At 40.8% G+C, this 26,016-nt stretch overlaps 1 protein-coding gene and 1 long non-coding RNA gene across 9 annotated transcripts in view; one reads left to right on the forward strand and one right to left on the reverse strand.

The window, feature by feature from the left end:
- Positions 1-26,016, reverse strand: part of tnk2b (tyrosine kinase, non-receptor, 2b) — a 58,200-nt gene that overhangs the window by 23,278 nt on the left and 8,906 nt on the right. For 2 of the 8 annotated variants that reach the window (XM_044134512.1, XM_044134511.1), the window contains exon 3: positions 14,529-14,720. The exons of 2 other annotated variants lie outside the window; for them this stretch is intronic. In XM_044134512.1, the coding sequence (XP_043990447.1) occupies positions 14,529-14,609 (81 nt within the window). In that variant the 5' untranslated portion in view covers positions 14,610-14,720. Of the gene's footprint in view, positions 1-4,945; positions 5,311-14,528; positions 14,721-14,948; positions 15,445-26,016 lie in introns of those variants that run through there. 4 more of the 8 variants (XM_044134508.1, XM_044134507.1, XM_044134509.1 and 1 more) reach the window with 4 other exon arrangements.
- Positions 18,511-24,597, forward strand: LOC122841303. The gene is made up of 4 exons (XR_006372376.1): positions 18,511-18,771; positions 21,754-21,819; positions 23,411-23,471; positions 24,525-24,597. It is a non-coding gene; the product is annotated as an uncharacterized LOC122841303 (long non-coding RNA).

Raw genomic sequence — 26,016 nt, forward strand, 5'->3', positions numbered from 1 at the left:
CGCTACGTTTCCTGAGACAAAGTCGGCACAAATGGGCAAACCATTCTTTTCTGTACGAAAACAGAAGGAACCGGGCTCACAGGCGGCTTCCTCTGCAGTGATTGTTTACAGCAGCCTGTAAAACAATCCCGCTTTGGAAAAAAAAAGTTCATCTCAGATTGGAAGAAAATCTACAAGTTTCAAGTCAGGATACAAGTAGGTTTTTAGCTTTGCTGCATCACAACTTTTCAGACAAGCAAGGTGGGAAACTGTAAATCCTTAAAACATTTCAGCTACTTAAACGTATCCATCATGTTTTCACTTTCATCTTAAAGTAGTAAATAGACATTTCCAAGACAAAAAAAGAAAAACTGTTAGTTGGAAAATTTATTATCCAATAAATGTGTCCCACCATCAGGCTGCACGGACTACAATATAACACTCTTCAGTGTGGAGACTGAGGGAAGAACGAGTTTTGAGAATCTGTTAGGCACTAAGAATAATTTTATTTGAACACATCTTTTTTTTTTTAAAACATACTAATACCTGAGCTAAGTTAGATGTTATAACAAATCTCATTAATGTCCTTCAAAGAATCATTGTATAATATTTTTCAACAACCATTTCCAGAATAGACCCGGCTTTCTTTACCAGCTCTAAGAGTCACGAGCAAATTGCTGAAATAATATTCTGAGACCAGCTTAAAATAATTAGATAATTATTCTATTACTTGTCATAGTAACAATGAAACAGCTAGTACTCCCACACAATGTGACATCACCTTTACTCAATACAAATTCATAGACTCCCACAGTCATAAGGCTTGAAAAAGTACTTTGAATGCTATTCATATATGTGGTGGAATATATTCTTGAAAAGTTCAAATACTAGAGGTCAGAAATTGGGCATCTCTGTTAATAGCAACATTCTACTCAGTGTTACGGATGGCATGGTTGGTGATGTTCCCCCAAAAGACGCTGGTTTCAAAACTGAGCACACAATAACTAAGACGATAACCAACATCATGTCCCCCATTTGAGCCTAGAGGCCCCTATAAATTAGTAAATCTGGGTTAGTTCCTGGGCAGGAATGTTATATGCTGCTAGCTTTGGTAAAAACCATCTACATCCTTCACACTCAGCACAGAACAGATACCCAGGATGAGTAATGTGCCGCTAGTGTCACTCAGAAGAACAGGGAAGCTCCAACAAAATGTGACCGCAATGCAATAATAAGGCAGAGCATCTGTGCTCATTGTTCACAGGCACCAACTGAAAATATCATCCATCGCCATCAGCTTAACAAAACCAGGTCTAAGGACAGTAGCACCAAAGTGAACCTAACCGTCGTCAAGGTGACAGTCGAGCAGAAAGTACGTTTAAATTAGAGCGGAGGAAGAACTGTACCTGTTCAGGAGATTTCTCCCAGTCCCACAGCGAAGTAAACGCCAAAGTGCCACAAATACTGCAGCGGGAAAGAACCGAGATACTTCCTGTGTTGGCGAAGGCGAGGTCACAAGGTCCAGACAGAAATGTCAGAGGGGGTCACAGCTTCCTCTCTGCCATTTCAACTACGCTTACTTAAAGGTTGGCCCCCCATTGTTTAATGACTGGTGGCCTAAGGAGGCAAACGTCAGTGTGGCTCACAACCACAAGCACATAGAAAATATGGGGCCAAACCTTAAATTTTTTAAAAAATATTCCTAAATACAAAACACATTCACGTCCATCTGTTCCCTTTGCAATCAGTGAATATTAACTGGGTATCTGCAGGTTTCAGAAAGTGCAATTTAAGACTAATTAAGACCCTTTTGATGCTACTTTGAATAAAATTTAAGATTGAAAAACTAAATATAAAGAAAGGTTGGGGAATTCTGCTGTTTTACAATCAATGATAACATATACTGTGAAATTTCTGAGGTCTGTTAATGGCACTTGGCAGAGGCATTATGCTTCTCACTGCATAAGACTTTCAACAGAGGGGTGCTGTGGTGGCGCAGGGGCAAAGCACGACCCACGTATTGAGGCCTTAGTCCTCGTGGCGGTGGTCGCAGGTTCGATTCCCGGCCTGGCGACATTTACCGCATGTTTTCCCCTCTCTGATTACCCTGTTTCCTGTCAAACTACTTTCAAATAAAGGCCACTAGAGCCAACAAAACATAAAAAAAAGACTTTCAGCAGCCTTAACCCCTGTAATGCTAAGCTTAATGTTATTTTTTCCTCCCACAGAATGCACCTAACCATGTTTGGATTAGCAACAAACATTGTCTAGCCAACTGGTGATACATTCCTACTTTCCTTACCCATGATATGACACCAAAATTCCAGCTAGCTAAGTACCGAGGTTGCATTAGCAGCTAGTTAGCAGACGCTTCAACAACGTTGAATAACAGAACGAATTGAAAATGTTTGTCCCATAAATTTTTTTTTTCCAGAAATTTAAGGTATTTTAATGCCTCAATTTTAGATAAAAGAATTTCCGACTTTAATTTGCATACCAATACAAATTCTTGTACTGGAATATGTACAAGAATATCTGCATATTCCTGTACATATTCAAAAATAAAACACACAAAGCCATAAATGCATTTGCAAGCGTTTATGGCTCGCAAATGGTAACTTCAGATTAAAAGTTACTTTAAAGGTAACTTTTATCTTACCATAAAAGTTGGTAAGATAACATCTTTTTGAAAGCTCCAGGCTTGACTACAGCCTCAGACATCTGAATCCACCCACAGCCAGACGGTGCTTGGACAAACCCCTGGCTGACCCCGGTACATTTTAAGGACGGCATTGCTTTGGTAAGGAACACCACCATCAGTAGTTCCACTGATACGGCTGATCCGAGTACACCTCTGCGGTGCAGCTTCCCTGGCAGTCGGCATGTGGGTGTTATTTCTCTAGACGGTGCCAAAGACGCAGACTGGCTTCCTCCTGAGCCTCGACTTCACGACGGTGTCAAATGTGAGGAATGAAGGGGCAAATTAAAGGTGCAAAAGCATTTCCGTGTCAGTTGCTTATTTCTACATCAACTAATTAGGTATATAAATACATATTAACCAATGCCAATACCTTGGATAACACCAGGATACGGCTCAAGGCTTTTTTTTTTATGATTAGTGGGAGGTGAACCAATTGGAGTTCTTTGGCCAATCACCAATCTTTAAAAAGCCTGACCGGCCAACTCCGACAACTCACAACCTCATAAGTTGCTAGAGGGGTTTGAAATGTTGCTAAATATAGTGACAAAGTTGCTAAGTTGGCAACAGTGCAGTGACTACTGTTAACCGCGCATGTTCATAGTGTGTGTGGAGGACAGCAGAGTTGGACTTCATCTTCAACTCTGTTAACTGAACTTTTGTGGAGGTAGAGAAGATCGATCAATCGATGGTCAATCACCCAAAATTAAGAAAATTGGAGCCGATTAGTGTTTGAATCTCCACGAGACCCATCATGGATTTTATGATGGAAGCTCTAGTAAACAATAACTAAATTCTGTGCTGCATAATTTCGAAAAAAATTGAAGCCAACTATTTGCGTTTATGGCTTGCAAAGCTATAATCTAAGTTTTGCAAGTCACTTTATTTTGTTGATCAAATCATTTTTGGCTTACCCAAATAAAGTCTTTTTCTACCCTGAATGACATTCTCTTTAAGAGAGACAGTATTAGCTGCTGCAGCTCCTGGTCTTTCCTTATCAAGTGACCTGCTCGGTTATGCAAAGCTATCGGAATAGAGCGCAGCTGAAATTGTATTGAGTTTAAGCAAAGCTCTCAGTTTAGAAAGCAGGTCAACAACTCTTGCTGTACGTTCTGTCCATGCACAATTTATAAGAGCCACGCTGAACTATGTTGAAAGAAAATTACTACAGAAGCATATCAAAACAGAGAGTGAGAATGTTAACTATATCAGCTACATACCTCAACGAGTGACTGGTTTCTACCAGCAACACTTTTCAGTGTGGATGTTCTTGCTGGATGAAGAAGCATAGAGTAAATTTTCAGGCGTTTCAAATTTTATGAAAAAAATGGACAGAGAGAAGAGAAGCTAAACCGAAACATTGTCGACAACATGTTTACATCTTTACTGACGTAGACCAAGTAATGGCTACATTTATTACAGTATCAAATAGAGTATTGGACTTCATCTTCAAAAATCTGGTCAGTATTGGAGGGACAAAATCCCTAATTGCACACTATGAAGATGGTGTACATCCACTTAAGAGCTTTTAATTATTTAAAGATAAGTCAGAGTTAAAAATAAATGGCATTTTTCCTTTGAGAAGAGAGAGAAAATTCAGACATTGCTTTTTGTTTGATACTGTGTTCAATTTAAATAAAATGAATGAATAATCTTTGAGGTATTTATCATTTTCCAATGAAAACGAAAATGATTTTTAGACGGACGTATGACAACAGGATTGTAATGTTCCAACCCCAAGGCGTGACTTCTAGCACGACCCTGAGAAACCAAACTTTGGTCAGACGTCCAGGACTGAGGGTACTTTAATAGTTTTGTTTTTCCACCTCTAAAAAGCAACAAGAGACGGTGAGAACTGTTGGAGAGAAGGACATTTTTGTCCCGGACCCTTTTGCAAACATTAACCGCACAAAAAGCAATGCTTAGGACCAAAAAGGACGTATGAAGGAAGGATGGGAAAGAGGAATGTGGGAATTTGGAAGCAGCAAAGCAACATTATTTCTGGCTCAACTCATTCCTCATAGTGGTGGTGAATTAACACGCACGCACGCACGCACGCACGCACCCACGCACACACACAGAAATCTCTTGGCCCAGACTAGGTTCTGCTGTAACATCCTGCTGCTGCAACAACAACAAGTCTCCCAGAGGAGAGCCCCTTTCACATTTTCCTGACTTCACCATACCACAACCATGATTCATGCGTCGCGCTTCCACCACATGACCCAGGCCGTAGCTGCAACCGGCCGGGCCGCGGCGGACACTTACACGGTACATATGGAAGCGTGCCACGAAGGGGAAGGCTTTTTTCAACTTGTCGATGCGCCGCATTGCCGAACAGCTTCTTCTGGATCAGAGTGGAAAACTAAAGTGCGAGTTGATTTAACTAGCTGTCCTTTAGGCTGTTAATAAAGCCTCTGTTTGGAGTGACACAAGATGCGGACAGTCTCTGGATGCCAACCCGAAGCTCTCATCCGCTGAGCGGGAAGCAAAACGTCCGGCGACTCGGTGACATTCCATGGCAGGACAAGTTCCCACGTAAAACCTCTACAGCCTCACGCATACAAAACAGAAAAATAAAAAAGTTTGATTATATCAGGAAAGGCTGACTGATGGGTCAGCCTCGTCCTTCGTGTGCAGACGGCAGTGAGCCAGTTATTTAAACTTGCAGAACTTCACAAATAAGATACGCCTCCTTCCTCCTCTCCTTCCTCCATCCCCTCCCCGATTCAGCTTTGCATATGCAACAACCCGACTTGTTTGCTTTTCTGTCCCTCCGATGTGCGTGGAACTAAAAATAGGAACAACTTCTCCCCGCTTCGACTCCCCTGCAATCGGAGAGGTAGCGCAGAGGAGCCTCTTAGATTTCTCAAAAATGTGTTTTGCGTCTAGTTAAACTGCACGTGTTTGCACGTTCTTTTCCCACCTTCTTTCTGAAACTCTACTCTCCGCCCCACCGTCCATCCGTCCCCCTGCGGCCTCACGGCGTCCTGCACGCACGGAGTTGGTCCGTGCAGAGCGGAGTGGAGCAGAACAGGACAGGGCTGTGCGTGGTGTAGAGGACAGAGGCTTCATGGTGTTCGGCTCAGCGCAGCATTTGATCCAGGGCCAAGGGGTCACATTCAACCACAGGGTTGGGGGGAAAGTGGGATGGGGGTACGACTTCCTGTGATCCAACAGCCCCAAACACAAAAGGACACACGCACAGGGAGAATGCACATGCATGGTGCTTCGCATAAGCACCCACAATCCTTGAACCTTTCCAGGTTTTGTCGCCTTACAAGCGGTTTTGTGGCGACGTTAACGATTTAACGAGAGACTTTTGCATTTTCATTCAGCCCCCTCTACTCTGAAACCATAAAAAAATAAAATAAAATAAGAAAAAAATCGAATGCTACCAGCTATTTTCAGAAATCAGTAAGTTGCGACTACAGTCCATCTGTTGGCCCGAGAGGTTTGATAGAGAGAAAACTGCGTCAAGAAAACCATCGATGAGGTTAGAATTGGAGCTGAGCAATATGGCTTACAAATAACACCCGGTCCGATTTTAAGCAATTTCTCCTCATGGCTTTTCTAAAGATGTACATTACAAACAGAAAATAATTTCACAAAGTGGCTTTTATTCCAACCACCTCTCTACGAATTGCATGATTGAGTGCAAGGACCAGGCTACAAGAATTTTTGATTAATCATGAAAATATAATCATAATTTCAGCAGAATAAAGACAATATCGCACCAAAAACCGGCTTAAAATTATGAGAAAAATCGTTTTAATGAGAAAAAACACGGTGTATTCACCACCCTGAATACACCGTGCCTACAGTGAAACATGGTGGTGACAGAATCATGCTGTGGGGATTCTCGTCTTAGAGCCAAATAAAGGGAAATCCTGGAAGAAGATTGTTAGAAGCTGAAAATGATTTTTTTTTTTTTTTTTTTTTAGAAAGCAGCAGAAATTTTAGCTTATAGATGTGAAAAATTGGTAAAGCTACAAGTGAATGAATGGAAATGTGTTTCTCTAAAGTTTTGATTTGGGGTGAGAGGGGGAAGAAAATGCATTCCACACTTTTCAGATTTTTATCAGTATACTCTGGAAATTTACATATTGTTTCCCCTCTGTGTCACCATTATCCCGTATAGCAGAATGGTCAGTCATTGGGACGGGCATTTATTGTATCGTTTATCATTTATCGTTCAAAATTTTTTATAAGCATTCTGATTTATTGATGTCGGGACAAATTCCATCTTTTTGAAGTTTTAACAAAGAAATAACTGTATCCATTGTCAGGATTTTAAGTTTCACTATTTTCCACGCTTTATGTTCGGTGACAGTATTGTTGCATATCAAGACATACAATGATTAATTGAAGTATCTGTATTTTTATGTGCTAACAAAACAGATCTAGACATTTTCTCATAATACCCACAGTCTGCTTTCCCAGCTCTGCTTCGGTGACGTTTGCTGTATTTTAGGAAATTCCTCGCCCTTCTCCTCCCCCGTTTCAAAAAAAATCCCTCCCCTTCCTCCTTCTAGAGGCTTCGGCCAAATCGTTGTGTTTTCTTCTTTATTTGGTGCTGCCTTGGATTTCCTGCCTATAACCCCCCCCAAAAAAAATCTTATCTCTCTTCCACCACTCTGCCGAATGGAAACACAGCCCCGTCCCAAACACTTTTTCAGCATTTCACCTAACATTTGCTTTGTTTTCATGTGTGCTGGAAACTAGGAAACTTAAAAACAAGTATTTTACTTCAACCTTGTTGTACCTGGTGATTTGTTTGGTTTTTAGCCTCCATTTCCAAAGAAGTTAATTAGCAATTCTTGTGCAAAATAAAGCAACTGTGAGAAAACTATTAAAAACAAACAACTTTTGTGACTCGGTCTTCACAGTTGCGATTGTTTATCGAGGAAGAACAGCCTAGCGACCTTCACGACATGAAATTTGCAGACATAATGTTTGCTTTGGAACAGTTATGTAACGGGCTTTAATGTGAACCAGATGATGGAGAGGACGCCACATTCCTTAAAAACCCACATCTGGACGAGAAGCCTGTAACGGATTCGTCACCTGAAACACACGTGGAAGAAAAGGTTGAAGAGCGCTCAGGTGTTCTTCCTATGAAATATTCAGCAACTGGAGAAAATGAAATCCAGCAGAGAAGTGGGATTTCTTTTTTTATGGGTGGGGGAAGGTCAAAGTGTAGGTGAAAAAGGTTCATCTGCAACCAAAAGAAATAAAAAGTGAGAAAGGGATATGCGAGAAGATTTTGACCGTGACCATCAGATGAGATGGTGAAAAATGCAAATGGTTACCTGTTCTTTAAACGCATCAAAACTATAAAACACCTCCTTAAAAAGACGTTTGTATATAGACGTTTATGTATATAACGCTACGGATAAAAGATTTATCTAACCATTGTATACCTGTTGCCTGTTCTTTAAACACATCAAAACTACATTTTTATTTCCATCAAGAAACTTGTACTTTTGTGACTCAAAGTCTTTAAGAGGAAAGACAACTTAAAATAGAAGTTTGATTGATTCTCACAGATCAATCAAACAAATCAATAAAAAAAAGTGGGGAATAAGGGTGTTAAGTGAAATTTCCTATTAGGTAAATCCAGGATGGCATTAAATGAGAGAGCAAAACTTCTTTCATTCTTATTATATATCATGGTGGCAGAAAACAATCAGATATGGAAAAGCGGCACAGCCATTAACGAACCATTTGTTTTTCTCACAATGTTTAAGTCTTATTTCAGGCGCCACAGCTCTTTTATTGAATAGCTGCAGTTTGAAATCAACAGGAGTCTAATTGCCAACCAAGTTTCTCCTCACTGAGCAAATCAAGGCCCTGTACACCTTAGTATACAGTGAGTGTAGCTCTAACAAAACGCCACAAGGTGGCAGCAGACCTCTGACTGGAACTGGTGATGAAATCTTTATAATTCAGGATTCTGAGCGTCTGCTGGTCAGCCATTACATCACTGAACTGATGGCATGCGGTTTGTTTTTCACATGCTCTCTATAATAAGTCCACAGCTGTTGAACATAAGAAACCATGTTCAACAGAAAGAGGACATCTCATAAAAACATCGTTGAATAACAGAAAACTCAAAGGAGTGTCTCAACCAGCGTGATGGTACCGAGAGATGGAGGATGTATCGGCATCAACATCGATATTGGCCAATCCCAGACAATTCAACATATCGGTATCAGTCTGATCAGTAAAACCGAGCAGATATCAACAACTGATATTTATTGCCAACGATTCTGTTTCAAGGGTTTAGTCAAGTGACGTTTGTTTGATTATATGACGGTAAAGAAGCGCGGGATAATGGAGTGTTTTTATTAAAGCATAAAAGTAATGCCAGCTGTGTGGTTGTTATTTCACAATGTCAAAACTTTAAAGAGATATAGGTAAAGATTGGTTATCAGCCAAAACAGCAATATTGACATCAGTGTATCAGTAGCCACCATTTGCACCAAACCTGTTCAGGGCCCTGTTTGGACTTTGACAACTGACTGGATCAGTTTGATAATGTAAACAAACGATGCAAGAACACAAAAACTTATTTGGAAGTTATTTCAAAACCAAAAGGTTTTGAACCAAAGGACAATGCAGAAGTATCCATAAAGAGAGTGCTTGAAGATTTGACTGTGCCAAGATTAGTGACTCTGAGAAACAATTGCGTAAGGGAAGGTAAAACAAAAATGAAAAGTGCATCATTAACAATAAAAAGCAGAGTAAGTATGCAATGATGCAAAGTTAAGTAACCAAAGACCTCCAATAAGACCAGCAAGCCGATTCCAATGAAACATTATGAGTAAACACAAGGTTGAAGTGGGACAACGGTCAACCAAGTGGCACTGTGTTTTTCAAAAGTATTTAAACCGTTTGAAGCTCTCCACACTTTAATACAGCCAGACCCCTCAAAAGGGTTACATTAAGATTTTATATAACAGAAAGAAAGAGCGCCAATCTAAGGTGGAAGGAAATCAAATCCAAAAACTATGGGGTTGCCCATCCATTTACCCCCAGTTTCCTTTAATACCCCTAAAATAATTCATGTACAACCAATCACACACAGCAAATGTTGGAGAAGTTGCTCTGGTCAAAAAAGGCAGAAGTTTCTGACCCATGTAGTGAATGAACTCCACTTTAAAAAACATCTTCACCCTTAAACATGGAGGTATTGCGCCAAGAGGACGTGTTTTCAGCTTGATGCAGGAAGTTGGTTGAAGTTGGGAAGATGAACGTAGCCAAAGACCAGATGACATTGGAAGAAAACCTGTCAGAGGTTGTGATAAACTTGAGACCAGAGGAGAGGTTCACTTTCCTACAGCAGAAGGCAAACTATACAAGCAGAGCCACACTGAGACCATTTAGAACAAAGCACAGACTTGAATATAACTGAGAATATAAGGCAAGAGGTGAGATCTCTTACGTTGAAATCTCCCCATTTAATATGACTAAGGTTGACCTATTATGAAAAGAATTGTCAAAAATGTAGGTCTATGGATGTGAAAAGTATGAACCCCGAGTATGAACCACTGCATGCATGTCCAGCTGCTTCCATCTGGCCTTTATTACCTTCTCTCTGTAACACTCCCTCAAACAGCAGCAGGAGTCCCATGGCTGTACAAGTTGAACACAATAAAAGTGCACTAAAGTTATAAATCTCCAACTATAACGCTGTAGGTCACTTTTATCAGCAACTGGCCTTAAAGTAGAAGCTTCTCTGCTAAAAGATTGTACTAAATTAACAGAGCGGTACAGAGTTGGTCTTTTTTGCAACACGCAATCCCATTGAGCTCGTCTCCGTAACGTGATGCTCATTGTAGTTGGTCTGAGGCATGAAAAGGCATGCACTTCCATCGCAGGGATCCACCGTGACGTACGGTATTGGGAGCTAAGCCACCTTGGAGTTTCTCTTGGAATCTTTTGGCAGCAAAATGAGTTTTGTGGTTTAGCTCGCTGGTGCCAAAAAGCTGCCAGAGCAGACTGATGGCAGGAATAATCCCTCTTACAACCATGCAAGCAAAACAACTACACACCCTCACACACAGGATTTCACTGCATGCACAGACAGACTGATATGAGTCACTGCTGACCTCACAGATCGTACCCATGTCTGACAAGGGTCTGGCTTGTCTGGCATGTCTGGCTTTCCCTTCAACGTCTCCGACGGTTCGTCGTCCGCAGCGCGAAAACACGAGGAGGCATGATGTTTGGGTAATGCAGGGAAGGATAGGAGCTCTACATATGAACATATTTGTTCATATGTCTTCCCAAAGATTGTTTTGATGGCCATACTTAACCATAAATCCCAACCACAATAACAACCTTCCCAATGATGTCCCCCTAATCCTGCAAATGCACCCCAATCCTCAGCTATTCTTGTTTGATCCCAGTAAAGCTGTTTAGAGGGTGGAGGAGGGCGCTGGTGCAAAATGCCATGGAAGTATCACAACTGAGGTGCAAATTGTGCAGCATGGAGCAAAAACGCAAAAATACGTCTTCCTTCTTGTACCTTAAAACACATCAGAGTCTTAAAATCTCTCTGGCTTAAACACAGATGCGATCTGTGGGAATGGTCTGTTCGTTTTGCTTTAAGCTGTTCTTGACAAAAACATCGAAGACTCACTGAGAAAATGGCTGCTGACCTGAATGAGACAATGCTTCGCCTTCAGCCCTGAGCTCCAATTTACAATCGGCAAATCCAGCATACACAATTTCCACCAGGTCAAACAGACAACACTAAGTAAATGTGAAGGTGGACATCAATGTGGACTTGATCATTTGTGATAAAAAGGATAAAAAATAATAACTAATATATTTTAGATAACATCATGTCTTTGACTGCAAGGGAGAGCATTCATAGCACCACAAACAAATTTTGTTCTAAAAATATTTTCATTTGAAACAGGGTTCTTCAGGATGCCACTTACTTAAAAAAAAAAAAAAAAACTGTACACAAAAAATACTATTTTTGAATTTACTAATATTTATAGATCTTGTAAACAGTGGAGAAAATGGGATGAATATAATTTCTGATCATTCTGTCGGGTCTGTTTTTTATTTACCATCAATAACTGAAATTTATCATGACAACAATAAATCAAAATTCTTATGAGAAACAACAAATGATAAATGATACAATAAATGCCGACCACTAGGATAAAGAATTTTATGTTGAGATATTTCTGCAGCTTATTTTAGAGTATGAGACTTGAGCAGTTTATAAAAAGGCTGAACAGAAAATGTGGTAGGATGCTTTTTTTCTTATTTTTGAATCTTTGAATCTAACTTTGCATACACAGCATGTTTTGCTGTATGTGCCAGTGTGTGTGTGTGTGTGGATTCTCTCCAATTTCCTCAGTCCAAAAACATGAATTTTAGCTTTACAGCTTCTCAACATTTCATAATTTTCCCTTAGTACGAGTTTGTTAGAGTTGTTGTCATGTTTTTGGACTGTGGGAGGAAGCCGGAGATCCCGGAGAGAACCCACCATGCACAGGGAGAACATGCAAACTCCATGCAGAAAGACCCTAGGCCGGGAATCGAACCCAGGACCTTCTTGCTGCAAGGCAACAGCTCTACCAACTACCAACTTTGTATTACGTAAAATAAAATAAAGTAGCAAAAATTATTAAGGTTAATGTTTAAAAATGACAGCTACCAAGAAATGTGCAGCGTGCATTAAATGGCAAATAGCTGGACTCATTAACTAGCTGATATACTGCTGTACTTTGATTTGCAAGATGGCATCGACACACATTATTAAACATTAATACGTCTTGAAAGCAACAAAATCTAGCTTGCGTTTCATTTTGCTTAAATCTCCATCTCCATGTAAAAATTCTAAATGATATTAAATAAACATAATAAACATATCTCAGTACCAGTCCGAATAATTGCTGCCTTCCCGTTTTAAATTAAAGCAATTCCACCATGTTAGGCTTGTTAAAATTGTTTTTGCAGAAATAGTGAGACCACATGAAAGCCTTCCTATCTTACGCAGGTCCACGCCTGCATGCAAGTGCCTTTATTCAGCATGTAGCTGCTGCAGCTGCAGAAGGCGATCCGACTGAGCCCGCAGCCACGAGGACAGCTGCAGCGAACAGCGGCTCAACTCCACTGAAGTGGAGCACAGATCCTCGGCACACAGGGAACATTCAGCTCACTTAGACCGATCCAGAAAACGACATGTTCATCTCGGTTTCTGTGCTCCTTTGTTCGGAGCAGGGATTGTATTAAAGGCAGAGGAGTGATCAAAGGGCCAGTGTGTGCCTGTAAGCCAATACAAAACCAATAGGATCAATATCATTCTAATCAATGATAAAAAAAATGTTAATGATCCTCTAGCTCATGTTATAGTAGATGCTGATGCCACCTATTCATCTACACACAAACATTTAATTTAATTAATTTATTGCGATCAATTTCTTATAAGAATTTTGATTTATCGTCTGTCATGATAAGTTCCAATTAAATTCTTTAAAAATGAACCCATCAGTCTATTTGTATTGCTGGGACTGTTAGTTTTACCGTTTTCTCCAGTCTTTGTTCAATGAGATCATCAATAAATTTGTTTTTTAAGAGCAGTATTTGTGTTTGTAAGGCTATGATTGCTGTGAGTGCGATCACAGCCAATTACCTGAAAAAGGAGTAAGAAATACTTCTCATTACTTTAATTGTCATCATAATAGTATCACAAAATATTTTGATGAAACTTTTAAAGTCTGTGTCGCCCACCCCTAAAATACACACACACACAAATTTCCAGAGTTCTTGGGTTGTTTTGGTCCATTTTATAAATGCAACAGTAAGCAACAAATCTATAAAATATATCTATGGTCTGGTCAGAGTTTAAGAAAGGAAGGAAGGATGGATGAACAAAAACATGGACCTGAAAGAAGGAAAAACCGATGTGATGGATGGATGGACAAATGAAAGAACAACTATTCTGCCAAGGGTCTCCAACTCCAGTGCTCAAGAGCCAACATCCTCCAACATTTAAAAGTGACCCTCTCTTCAGCACACTTGAAGGAAATGACAGACTTGTTAAAGGGTCTCTGCAGGACTTCATGACCAAAGTACTGTGGCCACTTGATTCAGGTGTGTGTGCATCTGCAGGACTGTGCGAGTGGAGACGGAGAACCCTGTGCCAGACAATGTGAAAGAAAATACACCTTGGAAAAAAAAAGGTTCATATTCCATGAAGCGCAAGAATCCCACAAACTCCAAAACCAAATAACAGTCAGCACATTTACAGAATATGTGGGAAGGTATGAAACGTCACTATTTTGCCTTTCACCGAGTTCAATCGGCAGAACGTCACCAATGAGCTCAGCGGTCAGCACACACTGGGCCCAGCACTGGGCGGGGTTGAGGAGTGCACACCAGTGGACTGAAGACGACGATGACAACCAGTGTAAAGAAAACATCAACGTGTTACTCATGAATCTACAGATAGTAATCGATTACTGAGTGTGAAAAATATGCAGGAGTTTACATTAACAACTAAGAGCTTCGTCACAGCTCTTATTCAGCTGTGACAAAGAGAGGAGTGATGCTACTGGATTATTTTTTTTTAAAAATACCTCATTCACGTTGACAAAAGGAACCAAGTTTAGACGCTAGAATCACATGAAACTCCCTCATCATGGACAGACACCAAAATAGCACAAATGCCTGTTCTCACTGCTGCCAAGGTGGATTTCCAAAAACAACACAAAGTCAACTCTGTCTAACTTCAGGTTAAATTTTGCCAAAAAAAAAAATGTTTAAAAGCTGTTGAAATTTGTATTTGTCACCATCATAGACGAGGCAGACGTGGGAGGTTTACCTCTTCATCATCACTGGGCAAGCTCTGGTAGTCTGACTCTGCCGCCTCCTGCAGCCTCTGGTACTCTGCCGTCTCTCCCATCGCTGGGACAGCGAGTTCTCAAAGACCTCAAATAGCAACCGCTCCAGTCAGCACGCAACCCACGCACTCAGACCGGTCAGTCGGCTTGCATCGAGATCCATGTCGTCACTGCTGTCATTGGGAAGGACAAGCACAGCACAGTGTACACAGCATTATTCCAGATCGCTTGGCACAATCACAGTATGACTTCTATCTGAACTATGCTCGCTGCTAAATCCCGGCCGCTTGCGATGCCAAAGTGATTGCCTCCGACATTTGGGCTGAGTCAGCGCTCATCGGGGGGTGGAGGGGGAAACCAAAACAAAAAAGGGCCGGACAATGAAAACCTCAGTTACACACGTTTGCAACAGGGCGTCCTTCTCTGGCTGACCCAGCAGAGTGGAGAGTGCAGGTACAGATTGCTGAAGAAATGCGTTCCTCGGGGAAACGGTGGCAATGTTCCATGCAAAAAGACGACTAAAGCGTCGGTTTCTTGTAGAATTCAAGAAGGCACTGAAGAACGGATCCTTTTTGCATTCTGTAGCTTTTAAGAATGCACAGGAAATTCCTCTCCTGGAATAGAAAAAGTCCTTTTTTTATTGCAGTATTTTCCAATGCAGTCAAGGTGTGGCACAGAGTCCAGCGGATTTCTACTCTCATCCAACCCGTCAGACCTTCAAACCGTCTCCACGGCACTCTGCTCTTCTGACGCCGTCTCTCTCTGCATCTAATGCATTCTGCCGTCATGCTGACGCATGCTCTTTAGATCCAGCGGTACTCCCACTGTCTCTCTCTCTCTACCACGTTATTATTCCCGGCCAGAGGCATTGCCACAGTCAGCTTCCCGCCTTTCCCTCATCGACGGCACAAATCTCACATCGACAATCCGGGAACATCTCCCTCCAAAAGCTGCTTCTAGAATCTCTCACCTGTGTTTTCTTTGTATATCTATGAGCATGCCAGGATTCTGATCTGGCAGCTGAGCTCTGAAGATGACGCCTGGGGATCTGGTGGGGATTTCTGACACAGCTTTGCCCTAAATGGACCAACTAATTGCACGGTCGATGGCTAATCCCTCGCCATTGTTGTTGTTGTTTTCCCCTCCTCTCCTCTGTTCATTCCCCCAACCTCTAACCTGCTTTCCGCACGCATCCACTTTTATTTCCATTTCAGCTTTAGCTCAATGATTTGGTGAGTGGCACCTCCTCTATTACCGTGGCAACATCAACCAATCCCCGCCACCTCCCCGCTCTGGTGTCCTGCGGTCACAGTGGTCCGGTCGGCGGTGGACCTCGCAGAGGGAGCCAATGAGGGTGAGGCAGGGAATAAGACAGGAGGGGAGGAGAAAGAGAGTCAAGGGAGTGTGTGTGTGTGTGAAGGGGGGTCCTAATGAGGAGAGTTAATCTTCCCTCAGAGGGAGAAAAACATGGCCATGCGGCTTTGTGTGTGTACTTGTGTGCATCATAAAGCATCTCTCTTCTACAGAGAGGGTATCCAGGCCATCTGGATCCTCACGAAGCGGACATCTGGACGGCGGAGAAAACAGCATGAAAGAACAATGTGCACGTGTAACGCCGCCTGCCGCTCTTTACAGAGATCTGTCATTGAGTTGCACTGCTGCAGCTAGGAAAGTCCTTAGCATATATAGGTAAATTTATAGAGAGAGAGAGAAGATCCACAGGCTTGGTGCAAAGGAAATAATCAAACAGTCCTCTGTATGCTACAATCTTATGCAATGTTTTAGTGAAACAATAGAAATAGAAGACATTTTTCCTTATTCCTTTGTAAATTGACTTAAATTAAAAAGTAACAATTCTCTTAAAATCTTTATTGGTACCTATTACAGGGATCTTCACAAAAGGTCAAAATTCAAGGCAAGTTGTGGATATTTCCCCTCTCAGCCCACGTTTTCCTTTATCCGTTTCCAATTCCTGTTCCAAACAATGTTTGTTTGTTTGTTTCCCTTCCTCCATCAATCCTCCCCTCCCCCCTCGAGTCAAACTGACTAAACAATACTCAAGTTTTCCCTTTCATCCTCATACACTGTTGAGGCAGAATCTGCTCTTCTGAGGCTAGAAGTCACAAAAATACAAATTTACTGTTCACCTCTACACATGGGAGGGAAAAAAAGCATTCAGGTGCAAGACTGAAAGCACAGTCTTTCAATTGCTGGTTCTTAACCATATGGATAAGATAAAAATTATCTGAATGATCTTTCAAAGTTTGAGGTTCGAAAATTACATTTGAAGTGTACAAAACCACCCAGATGCACTCGATTAAATAATAATCAGCGTAAATACCTCTATGAAAAGCGGACGTATTTGTAGTTTGCTGCTCTGGAGCATGCAGTGTCAACCGTATAAAAGGAATCGCTGCATCCCATCAATTTCAGAAGGGTTGCAAGAATATTTCCAAGAAACTGAAAAGTCATCATTCTGCAGTGAAGAAAAAAAATCTTATCAGGAAAACAGAACGTAGGAGGAGTGGACAACTGAGTAAATTTGCCCAATTAAGACAGCGAGACGTTTAGACATTCAAGAAACCCGACAACCGTCAGCAAGTCAGGTGGATTTTTTTAAATTATTCATTAAAAGCTTTTCTTATCTAAATTTGTCTCCATCAAAAGAATTTAATCATTTTTAAGACCACGTTTCCCAAATTCTGCTTGAGAAACCTGGAAAACCACTTGGGGGGGGAAAAAAACACTACATCTGGGACCTCCTCCAGTTCCCAACCTTTGACCCTACCAGATCTAACTTTTGCCAGGGGAGGCTGAAACCAAGCCTGTTAAAACACGTAAACGCCTTCTCTAGCTCCATGATGGAGCGCTGCGAGAAGCCCACCAGACAGGCTGTGGGTGTAATAACACACCGTTACCAGCCCCAAATATCACATGATGTGTAAATCCCCACCGATAAATGGCCGCTCAGAGTCCCAGAAGCGCCGAGTCCTGGGTCCTTCCTGTCTCTTTATGACTGTAAGTGGGTAGACCTCAGGCTCTGGGGGCAGCAGTAAGCTGTTATCCAGAAGCTGGGGGGAGTCGGAGGGGCGTCTGCTGACATGAGCTTCGTAAGGTGGAAATTCAATCATGGCTATAAATTAAGTTGAGTAAGATAACATTTTGTGTCAAATAGAAATACACAAAAGACTATTTAACTTTCATGAGAAAATATATTTTCATAATACCACTTTAAAAAGGTTTCCAAAATCCTCGCTATGAAGAGACAGGCCTTCTGAAATCCCTCAACTACGAAATGTAGATCGGCTTTTGATAAAAGTAACGACAGGAAAACTGAAATTTAAACCTGTCAAATAATAATTGTTTTGTAGTAAAAAAAACAACGTTTGCCACAAACTACAACTTATATCTACCTTGACAACTAATGACCATCATGGAGAAATTGACTGGTGACTAATCACAAATGTACGATTGTTTAGGGAAAACCTGGTCTTTTCCTAATTAGTGAATGGCTCTTGGAACAACTAAGCGCCAAGAGATTCATTTGGAAAGACTCAGTGTGGACGCTAACCTGCAGCCACTTTAGCTGCTTTTAGTATCAACGAGCTCTTCAAAAAAGAAGTCAGATGAAGCACAAAACGTAGAAGAAGATTCTAAAATAAAACAACCCCTTTTACTTCACAGGCATGGCACCAATGGTCCTTTAAGACAAGTGGTGAGATCTCCATGAAAAACAAGAAGTTGAATAAGAATTTCACAACAGTAGACGAGTTGATGGCACTGCTGCCTTGCAAAAATAAGATATTAGATTTGAATCCCGACCTTGTTTTTTTTTCCTGTATGAGCCATGTGAGAGTGTTGGGGTTTAAGGAAGGGCTTCTCAGTGGGTATTACAGCTTCTTCCCACAGTCTAAAAACATGAGTTAATGGCTTAATGGGAGTGTGTGTACATTGTCATTTCTCTGTGTGTTTCCCTGTGATGAAACGGCAACCTGTACAGGGTGTACCTCCTCCGCCTCTAGACTGATGATCGCTGCAGATGGGCACCAATATTTCACCAGGATCTTGTCTTGATGATGAGAGAATCCAACCACTGTGCAAAGTCTGGACTTGAGACGACGCTCAGACTACAGGACTGTCCTCTCTGGCTTGTACAGGCATGATGGGTTCATCACTTCATCTGCAACACTTTTTACCCCGATGTGCTCTTCACACCGGAAGAAGGTAAATCTGGATTCAGACCACTTGACTTTCTATAATTACTCGAGAGTCAAGTCTCTACGCTCCCTTGCAATTTCTAGCCTTTTTCTCCGGTTAGCCTCACTGATTGGAGGTTTTCTTGTGTCTACACACCTGTTCAGTCTCAATCCCCCCAGTTTCCTTTGCATTGTGTGCGTAGAAAAGCTCTAAGTTTTACTATTGAACACAGCCAGGAGTTCTACTGTATTTTTTCTTCAGCTTGATGTCAAACGTTAAAGTGTTTGCAGATTGTTACGGACTTTCCCTTCCAGCTTTCAATAATCAGTTGGACAGTTCTTAACCCAATGTTAGGAGTTTCTGCAATCTCCTCAAATGTTTTCTCTGCCGGAGGTTTAAGAAGGGTGAAACCACTGACATCTCTAACATCTTTCCACAAATGTGGCACTTTGTTGTTTAAAAAATGAGAAGCTACTCCTTGCACTAGTTAGGGTTAAACAACTTGTTGCCAGCTGAACGATAATCAATCGTCTAGAAGTAAATATCCAATAGGATGTTTGTAGATTTCCACTTAAGAAACATAGTACTATGCCAAAATAAGTTGCCATATAGATTTAGCTAATTAACACTTGAGGTGGAAATGCTTACATACCTGTTTCTGCACAGACACCAGACGAAGCTTTGGCATGATCTGTTCTGGTTTCATACTCTAAAGCATTGCACCGAGACAGAGGCAAGGCTTCTTATAGACATTGTAGTAACGCCCTCCCACGGCTCCACAACCGTTCCCAGATGTTACACGGAAACATGTTCCTACGAAGCAGTCGACATGAACCATAGGCGCGCAACAGCTGTACTGAGGTCAGTGTTTCTGGGAAACTACTGACATAGCAGTGACGTCACATCCCACTAAGGAAGCTGAGTGAGGCGAGAGTTGGGTCAATGTGGATTGCTGGGCAGTAGCACTTTTTCTTCCTTGGAATCTCTGGATTTCATTCCCGGCTGTATTGGATCGGTCCGTATGGATCAGTTTAATCCATATTTTTCTAAATCCTCTGTATCGAGGCAATCATTAAAGAGTTTCATATGAAGTTGCTGCCACATCCACAAAAGTTATGCATAGATATTTCTGGAGTATTTGGGAATTATTACAGGTAGATTCTGTTGAACTGGCGGTTTATCAACTGAGGATAGATGAGAACAGGTGTTCACATCTGGTTGAGACTCACAACCAGAACTGTGTGATTAACGTACCAGTTATGGGAGTAATGTAAAGCAGACTCTCACAATGAAGTGTATAACAACTCCAACAAATTAACTGTGTTACACGTTTGAAACAAGGAAAAATATGATGGTAAATAACAAAGACCTTCTCTTGGCTACGGGGTGTAATAAATGTCTGCTCACATTAAATTGTTATCCTCATTAAAGCCGAGGTCATCAGACAAACAAACAAAAAAGGATTTATTCTAATCCTGAATTAAGCTCTTGGAAAAAAAAAAAAAAAAAGTGAACCTGAGGTGTTCACTACAAAAGTACTGCAATTTCTGCATAGACATAGTATGACTGTCACGGCAACAGTTCCAGTTTTGACATTTTCACGGGCTCTTATGATTAATGTTATCCGTCTTTGTGTTTCTGCTATTTATAGGATACCACAAGTCTAACATGCTGATATCGACTTTATTTGGTCAGGCCATCTGCTGCGGTAGCCAGTCAGCACCCAGTTGGTGTCAGGACTGGTCATGTTTTTCCTGACCAGAAATATTTGACTTTTTTTTTTTTTTTTTTGCAAGAGAGGGAAAATAATAATCATTTGATAATGTCAAGTATGCTAACTGTACTACTCAGTAACATGTGGTGCTGTAGTCTGTTTACAATGTCTGATCATTGAGTCAATTTTTTTTAAATAGTAGTGAAACTAATGCAACTTTTAATAAAAATGAATAAATCACTGGCCACATTAATTGTTAAACAGAGTATGCAGACTCAAAAAGGAGCAAATTGCTGAAAGAACAACATAGTGACAACTAAGCTAAAGTTGTGCAAAACTATATTAAAATTTGAAAAAAATTCTGACAGTTTTATCCATTATTAATCAATTAATCCAAAAAATATAAACAAGGTTAGCACTACTGTGTTTAGATGTTAAGTCAAGCAGGATAGAAGAATAGTTTGATCCATGCTTTGCTACAAATGATGAAGGCTTCACTAAAGCAATGTTATATTATTGCGATTTAGGCTGTGTTTATATTCTTTTTTTCCAAAGTAATGGAACCATTTCTTTATTTGTCAGCTTTCACTGCATTTCTAATATTGTATAAAACAGGCTTGAATGAAATTTCTGCAGAATGTGCTAGTTTTTAATTTTAAATCAGATTCATCGATTGTCAGAAATAATCGCCTAAAAACCTTTGATCGGTGCGTCTCTATTTTCTCTTTATATCTCTTATACAGAGCAGCATTCTGTGTTTTTTTTTTTTAATAAAGCCTGAACTGAATTGAATCCAACATTAAGGGGGGGTGAAGGTTTGGTGCCTTCATCAAGCCTCCAGGTTTGGTGAAGGCTTCAGGTTTCACCAAGCACAAAATATGGCATCAGCAACCGCGGACACATTTTTTTTTCTAAAAATAATTCCATCATGACCACTAGACTGACCTTCAGAGACGGTTTAAACTTAATGCCAGCCAGGGGTCAGGGCTAGGGTCAGACAGCGTTAGGCACAGAGTCAGACCTGCTAATAACTCCCATCTATCTGTGTCTCAAACCAACTTAGAAACTATTATCCACCACAAATCCTCTCTCATTTCCTTTCACAGAAAGATTTCCACATAAGCCAAATCAGGGAGGTGTAGGCACGCTTTGCAAATCCTCTGTGGACAGAGGTGAGGGTCAGAAACTAAAGGACAACACGTCAGAGAGCGTGTGTGTTTGTGCGTATGTAAAAGAGCGTAGGAGACGAGTACACGTTCACGCCATCTAATCCTAGTCTCATATTGACTTTCTAGGAAACATGGAAGGGGCACACGATCGCAGATGGCGTTGGCACACTCCGAACCCCGCAGGCTAAACAGGTGGGGTTTAAGAAAGAGCCATACAGGGTGTAGGAACATTCGCAGGATTAAAGGGGACAAGGACCCACCCCCTGCCTTTACACCCCCGTTTCTTAATCTGTGTTTTTGTGACCAGCACACACAAAGTTAGTGAGGATGCATGCAAGTGATCCAAAAGTTAAAGCCGGGGGTTTTGGATGAGTGTCTGCAGCGACGTTGGAGGGACGACCATCATAAACTACTCCACACTTTACACCCTCAGCACACACGCCTGACCCTGCTGTCTGGAAACCAGGTCACGCCACAAGTCCGGCCTTCAGTTTGAGCACAATGTAACATAATAAAAATGTTTCATGAAAAGAAAAAATATATATGCTTTATTATGAGTATAGGAATACTTGTTTAAAAAAAAAAAAAAAAGGCAAACTTGTAGCCAGAAAATTGGTCCAGAACATTTTGTTCAAGAAACACAAAGTCGGAATCTGACCACAGCGGGGAAGATGATCGAAAAACTCTTCCTGGGAAGCAGCTGTGCTTACATTACAAATGTGCGCAAAACTTTAGCGATAGTCCGCTAATGTTGGGGGGGGGAAGTATTTCACAATTGCTGTGTTTCCATTAAATAAGAAAAGCAATAAAACTCACATGTGAATCAGTTGTTAAAAAAAATGAGGAGCCATGATCCTCCTACTCATTTCTGTCGTCTTCTTTGACGTTTCTGCCAGTAGTAACATGTAATTGTTGATCAAGTGACTCGTGATTCACAAAAAGCGCTTCCATTGCAGTTTTGCAAAATAATTTTGATACAACCAATAAACTCCCACATCATAACGCAAAAACCTTTTATCAAAAAACGTCCCTTATTTTTTTATTATTATTGCAGCGTTGCCAGTAGGAGAATGAAAACACAGCATTCTCTTAAATTCAAATTTGCGCAATTTTATGGTGAATGGAAGCGCAGCTATTGACCCAATATGAACGTTTTAGCCTCTATAAAAATGCCATGTTGAGTAACAACATGTGAACTGGTCAGAGCGTGTGCAAAAATGGTCGGAAATAAATACAGGGCAACCCAGGAAGATCACCAGGTGAAAGGTAGACGACCAAAAACATACAACAGAGCTACAATGGATTAGTTTGATTTAGCTATTTTGCAAAGAAAAAACATAATTTTCTATTGCAAATGTGCAAACATTGTGAAGACATTCTTTAACAGGAAAAAAAAACATACACCTGAAATGGTAACTTTGCACTGTATCGACTTAACTGGATGGAATTCAAATGCATGCCACCCATTTCAGAAATGTATGTGCAACAAAATTTGACAGCCACTTTTATTTCACTTCACAATAATGCACAACTTTTTTTGGTCTGTCTGGCACCCACCAACAGGTGGCGCTGCCCACACTCTGAAAAGCCCTTGTTTGAGGAGTATGAATAGCGCTGTAGCTTAGGCCAAAGCTACAGGCCGTCTGGCAGCTGGGTCGGAAAACGAGAGCTTGTTGGAAGGTACATGGGATAAAGTAGCACCATCTCGATGAACATGCAAACTTCATACAAATGAATTTAACTGAAATAGTGTTTCCTTTCCTGGTTTAATTACTTTTTCCAGCCACCCGGGGGCAGTCAAAGAGCACGAATGAGAAGGAAAAATTTCGAGCCTTCAAAAGCAGGTGAGAATAAAATCCTTTCCTACCAATCATCCATCTGAAATGTGTTACTTATCAAACAAACTGAAAGAAAAAACACTTCAAGAAAAACAGAAAGAAGAGTATAAAAAGAGTTCATTCCAAAGAAGACAAATTAGAAACTCATAAAACCGTTTTTTCTAGAGCTGAAGTAATTTAGTTAGATGGAAAGAACTGCAGAGAATTTCCCAAAAGCAAACCCAGTCAGGTGTTAATAATTATCTTAATAATTATCACTGATCTCAGGTGTCTATTTTCAGAAAAGGCCCTCCGAGGACCAATCGCAGAGTGCTATTTCAATCAGTTTCCCAAGGAAAAAATATATATTAAAAAAAAAAAATCCAGTAGCTAGAATCTCTAAGCATGTGTGCAGTTTTAACCTTTTAACCCTTTCTTATCCCAAAAATTATTAGAGTTTCTGTTTTACTGGAGCCGCATGAAATGAACGCCGACCCGCCAAAATAATTGCGTCATCACTCTCTACTATCTCTGTGTGTGTGTGTGTGTGTGTGTGTGTGTGTAGTCAATTTGTAAACTGCACTTCTGGTCCAAGAGAGTGCAGATGAGATAAAAGCAATAATACAGGTTACATCCTGAGGCGCTGACTGCATGTAGTGGAGCTGCTGAGCACATTGTGTTGTAAACAAAATGGCGGTATTAAGTTGTGCAATGCTGCAAATGCAAAGGGCTGGATTTGGAAATGTTGCATTATAATCTTACAGTATATTATTATTATTACAAATATTGGGTTTGTTCATCTTATTTTTCATATGTTTTTGGAACTTTTTTGTATAAACCTAAATATCAGGAAAATAAGGGTCATTTCTGTTCTGTTTCTATTCAGTCATATTTGTCTTTACGGGAGTAAAATCCTGTTCCTTCTGCCTTTACTCTGAAGGGTCGTGGTGCATCCTGGAATATCCTTTTGAAGGAAAACTAAAATGTAACAAAATGTTTCTTTACAGAATGTTTTCTCCTAAAGCTGCAGCATGCAACTGCAACTTAAAAAAAAATATATGATTTTTTTATTTTGCACAGCTCGTGGTCAGAAACTGCCAATCAGAGCCAGGAGGAGAGTCTTACCGCTGACAATCATCCTCGTGAACACGCCAGGCTGTCATGACATGGTGACAGTTTCAACAAGTATGCAAGAAAAAAATTAAAAATACAAATATATATATTATTTTATAAAAGTTACGCACTGCAGCTTTAAAGCACAAACACTTCCCCAAACACTCTGCTTTCAACCGTCAGGAAACGACAACTTTCTCAATACCCGGTTGCTATGGAGACTCACCTCAAGTTCCCCTTTTTTTGTGATTTTACAATCCCCTGTTCGCTTTCACTCGGGGTTTACATCCATAACATAAGAATATCAACTCATTGACGGCACTGAAATATAATCTTACTGTTAGTTCTTTTAGTTACGGAGGAGATTCATCAAATCAGTTATTTCGACTACATGTACTCAGTGTGCGTCCCAGGCATTACCTTATTTTGTGGCTTATTTTTACACAGAGACACAGTGTTGAAATGAAATCCATGGAATCGTCCCCTCCTTCAGCCAGGGGGCTCTAGAATGCCGATGTCACAAGGTGATCTATTACAGGGAGACTCAATGAGGAAACTCGATGCATTAACGCCGCAGCTGGCACACAATGCACCGGAAAGGCAACGTGCAGCTCACCACACCGCAGGGGGCGACTCAAGCACAATGCTTGTCTATCTACTGGGAGAACCAGAAAAATGACGGGATAACTACAAAAAAAAAAGAGAGAGAGAGAAAATCCATCAGCAAAAATTAAAGGAGAAGGACAGAAGGCAGGTTGGCTGGAAACCCTGGTGGTGGGTTGGAAGAGGGAGGAAAGTGGGGCTGTGGTGTGAAGTTCACAGTTAAAATAACACTACGGTCTCTCTGTCGCCCTCCGGGAGGCCGGCTCTCCCCGGCGTTCTCCTCTGTCTGGGCGTCTGAGGCCACAAAAAGCTCGCTCACTGATCACCGCTGCTATTCTGGGAGATCCGCCTGAGCTCCGGCTTCCGGTCACTCAACAATCCTGCAACTTTCAATCTGCTGTCTGAATGGTTTCATCACCCCAGGGCTGCAACTAGCAGTTATTCTAGCCATCGATTATTTGACAATTTACCAATTAGTTGGATTCGCGTCCTGCAGATTTTTCATTTGAGCCTGTTTTATACAACATTAGAAATGCATTAAACGATGCAACTAAACAATTCAATTTATTTTTAAATAAGGAAATAAAATATCTTGTTGCCTAAAATGAAGCAACATGGCATTCCTCTAGTGTATGCTTGATCATTTGTTGCAAGGGACGAATCTGCAGCAGGAAAAACAAAACAAAACAAAACAAACAAAAAAAAAACTACCAACATCTGGAAAGTTTTCTCCAATTGCCTTAAACTCCGACCCGTGGCATAGATTAAATCAATAGTAATAAACATCAATTATTTTTAGGGCTGAAACGATTAATCAGATTAATCATCACTAATTGATTATTGGTTTGATGTTTAT

The sequence above is a fragment of the Gambusia affinis genome, linkage group LG12, assembly GCF_019740435.1.
Source record: "Gambusia affinis linkage group LG12, SWU_Gaff_1.0, whole genome shotgun sequence".
Lineage (NCBI taxonomy): Eukaryota > Metazoa > Chordata > Actinopteri > Cyprinodontiformes > Poeciliidae > Gambusia > Gambusia affinis.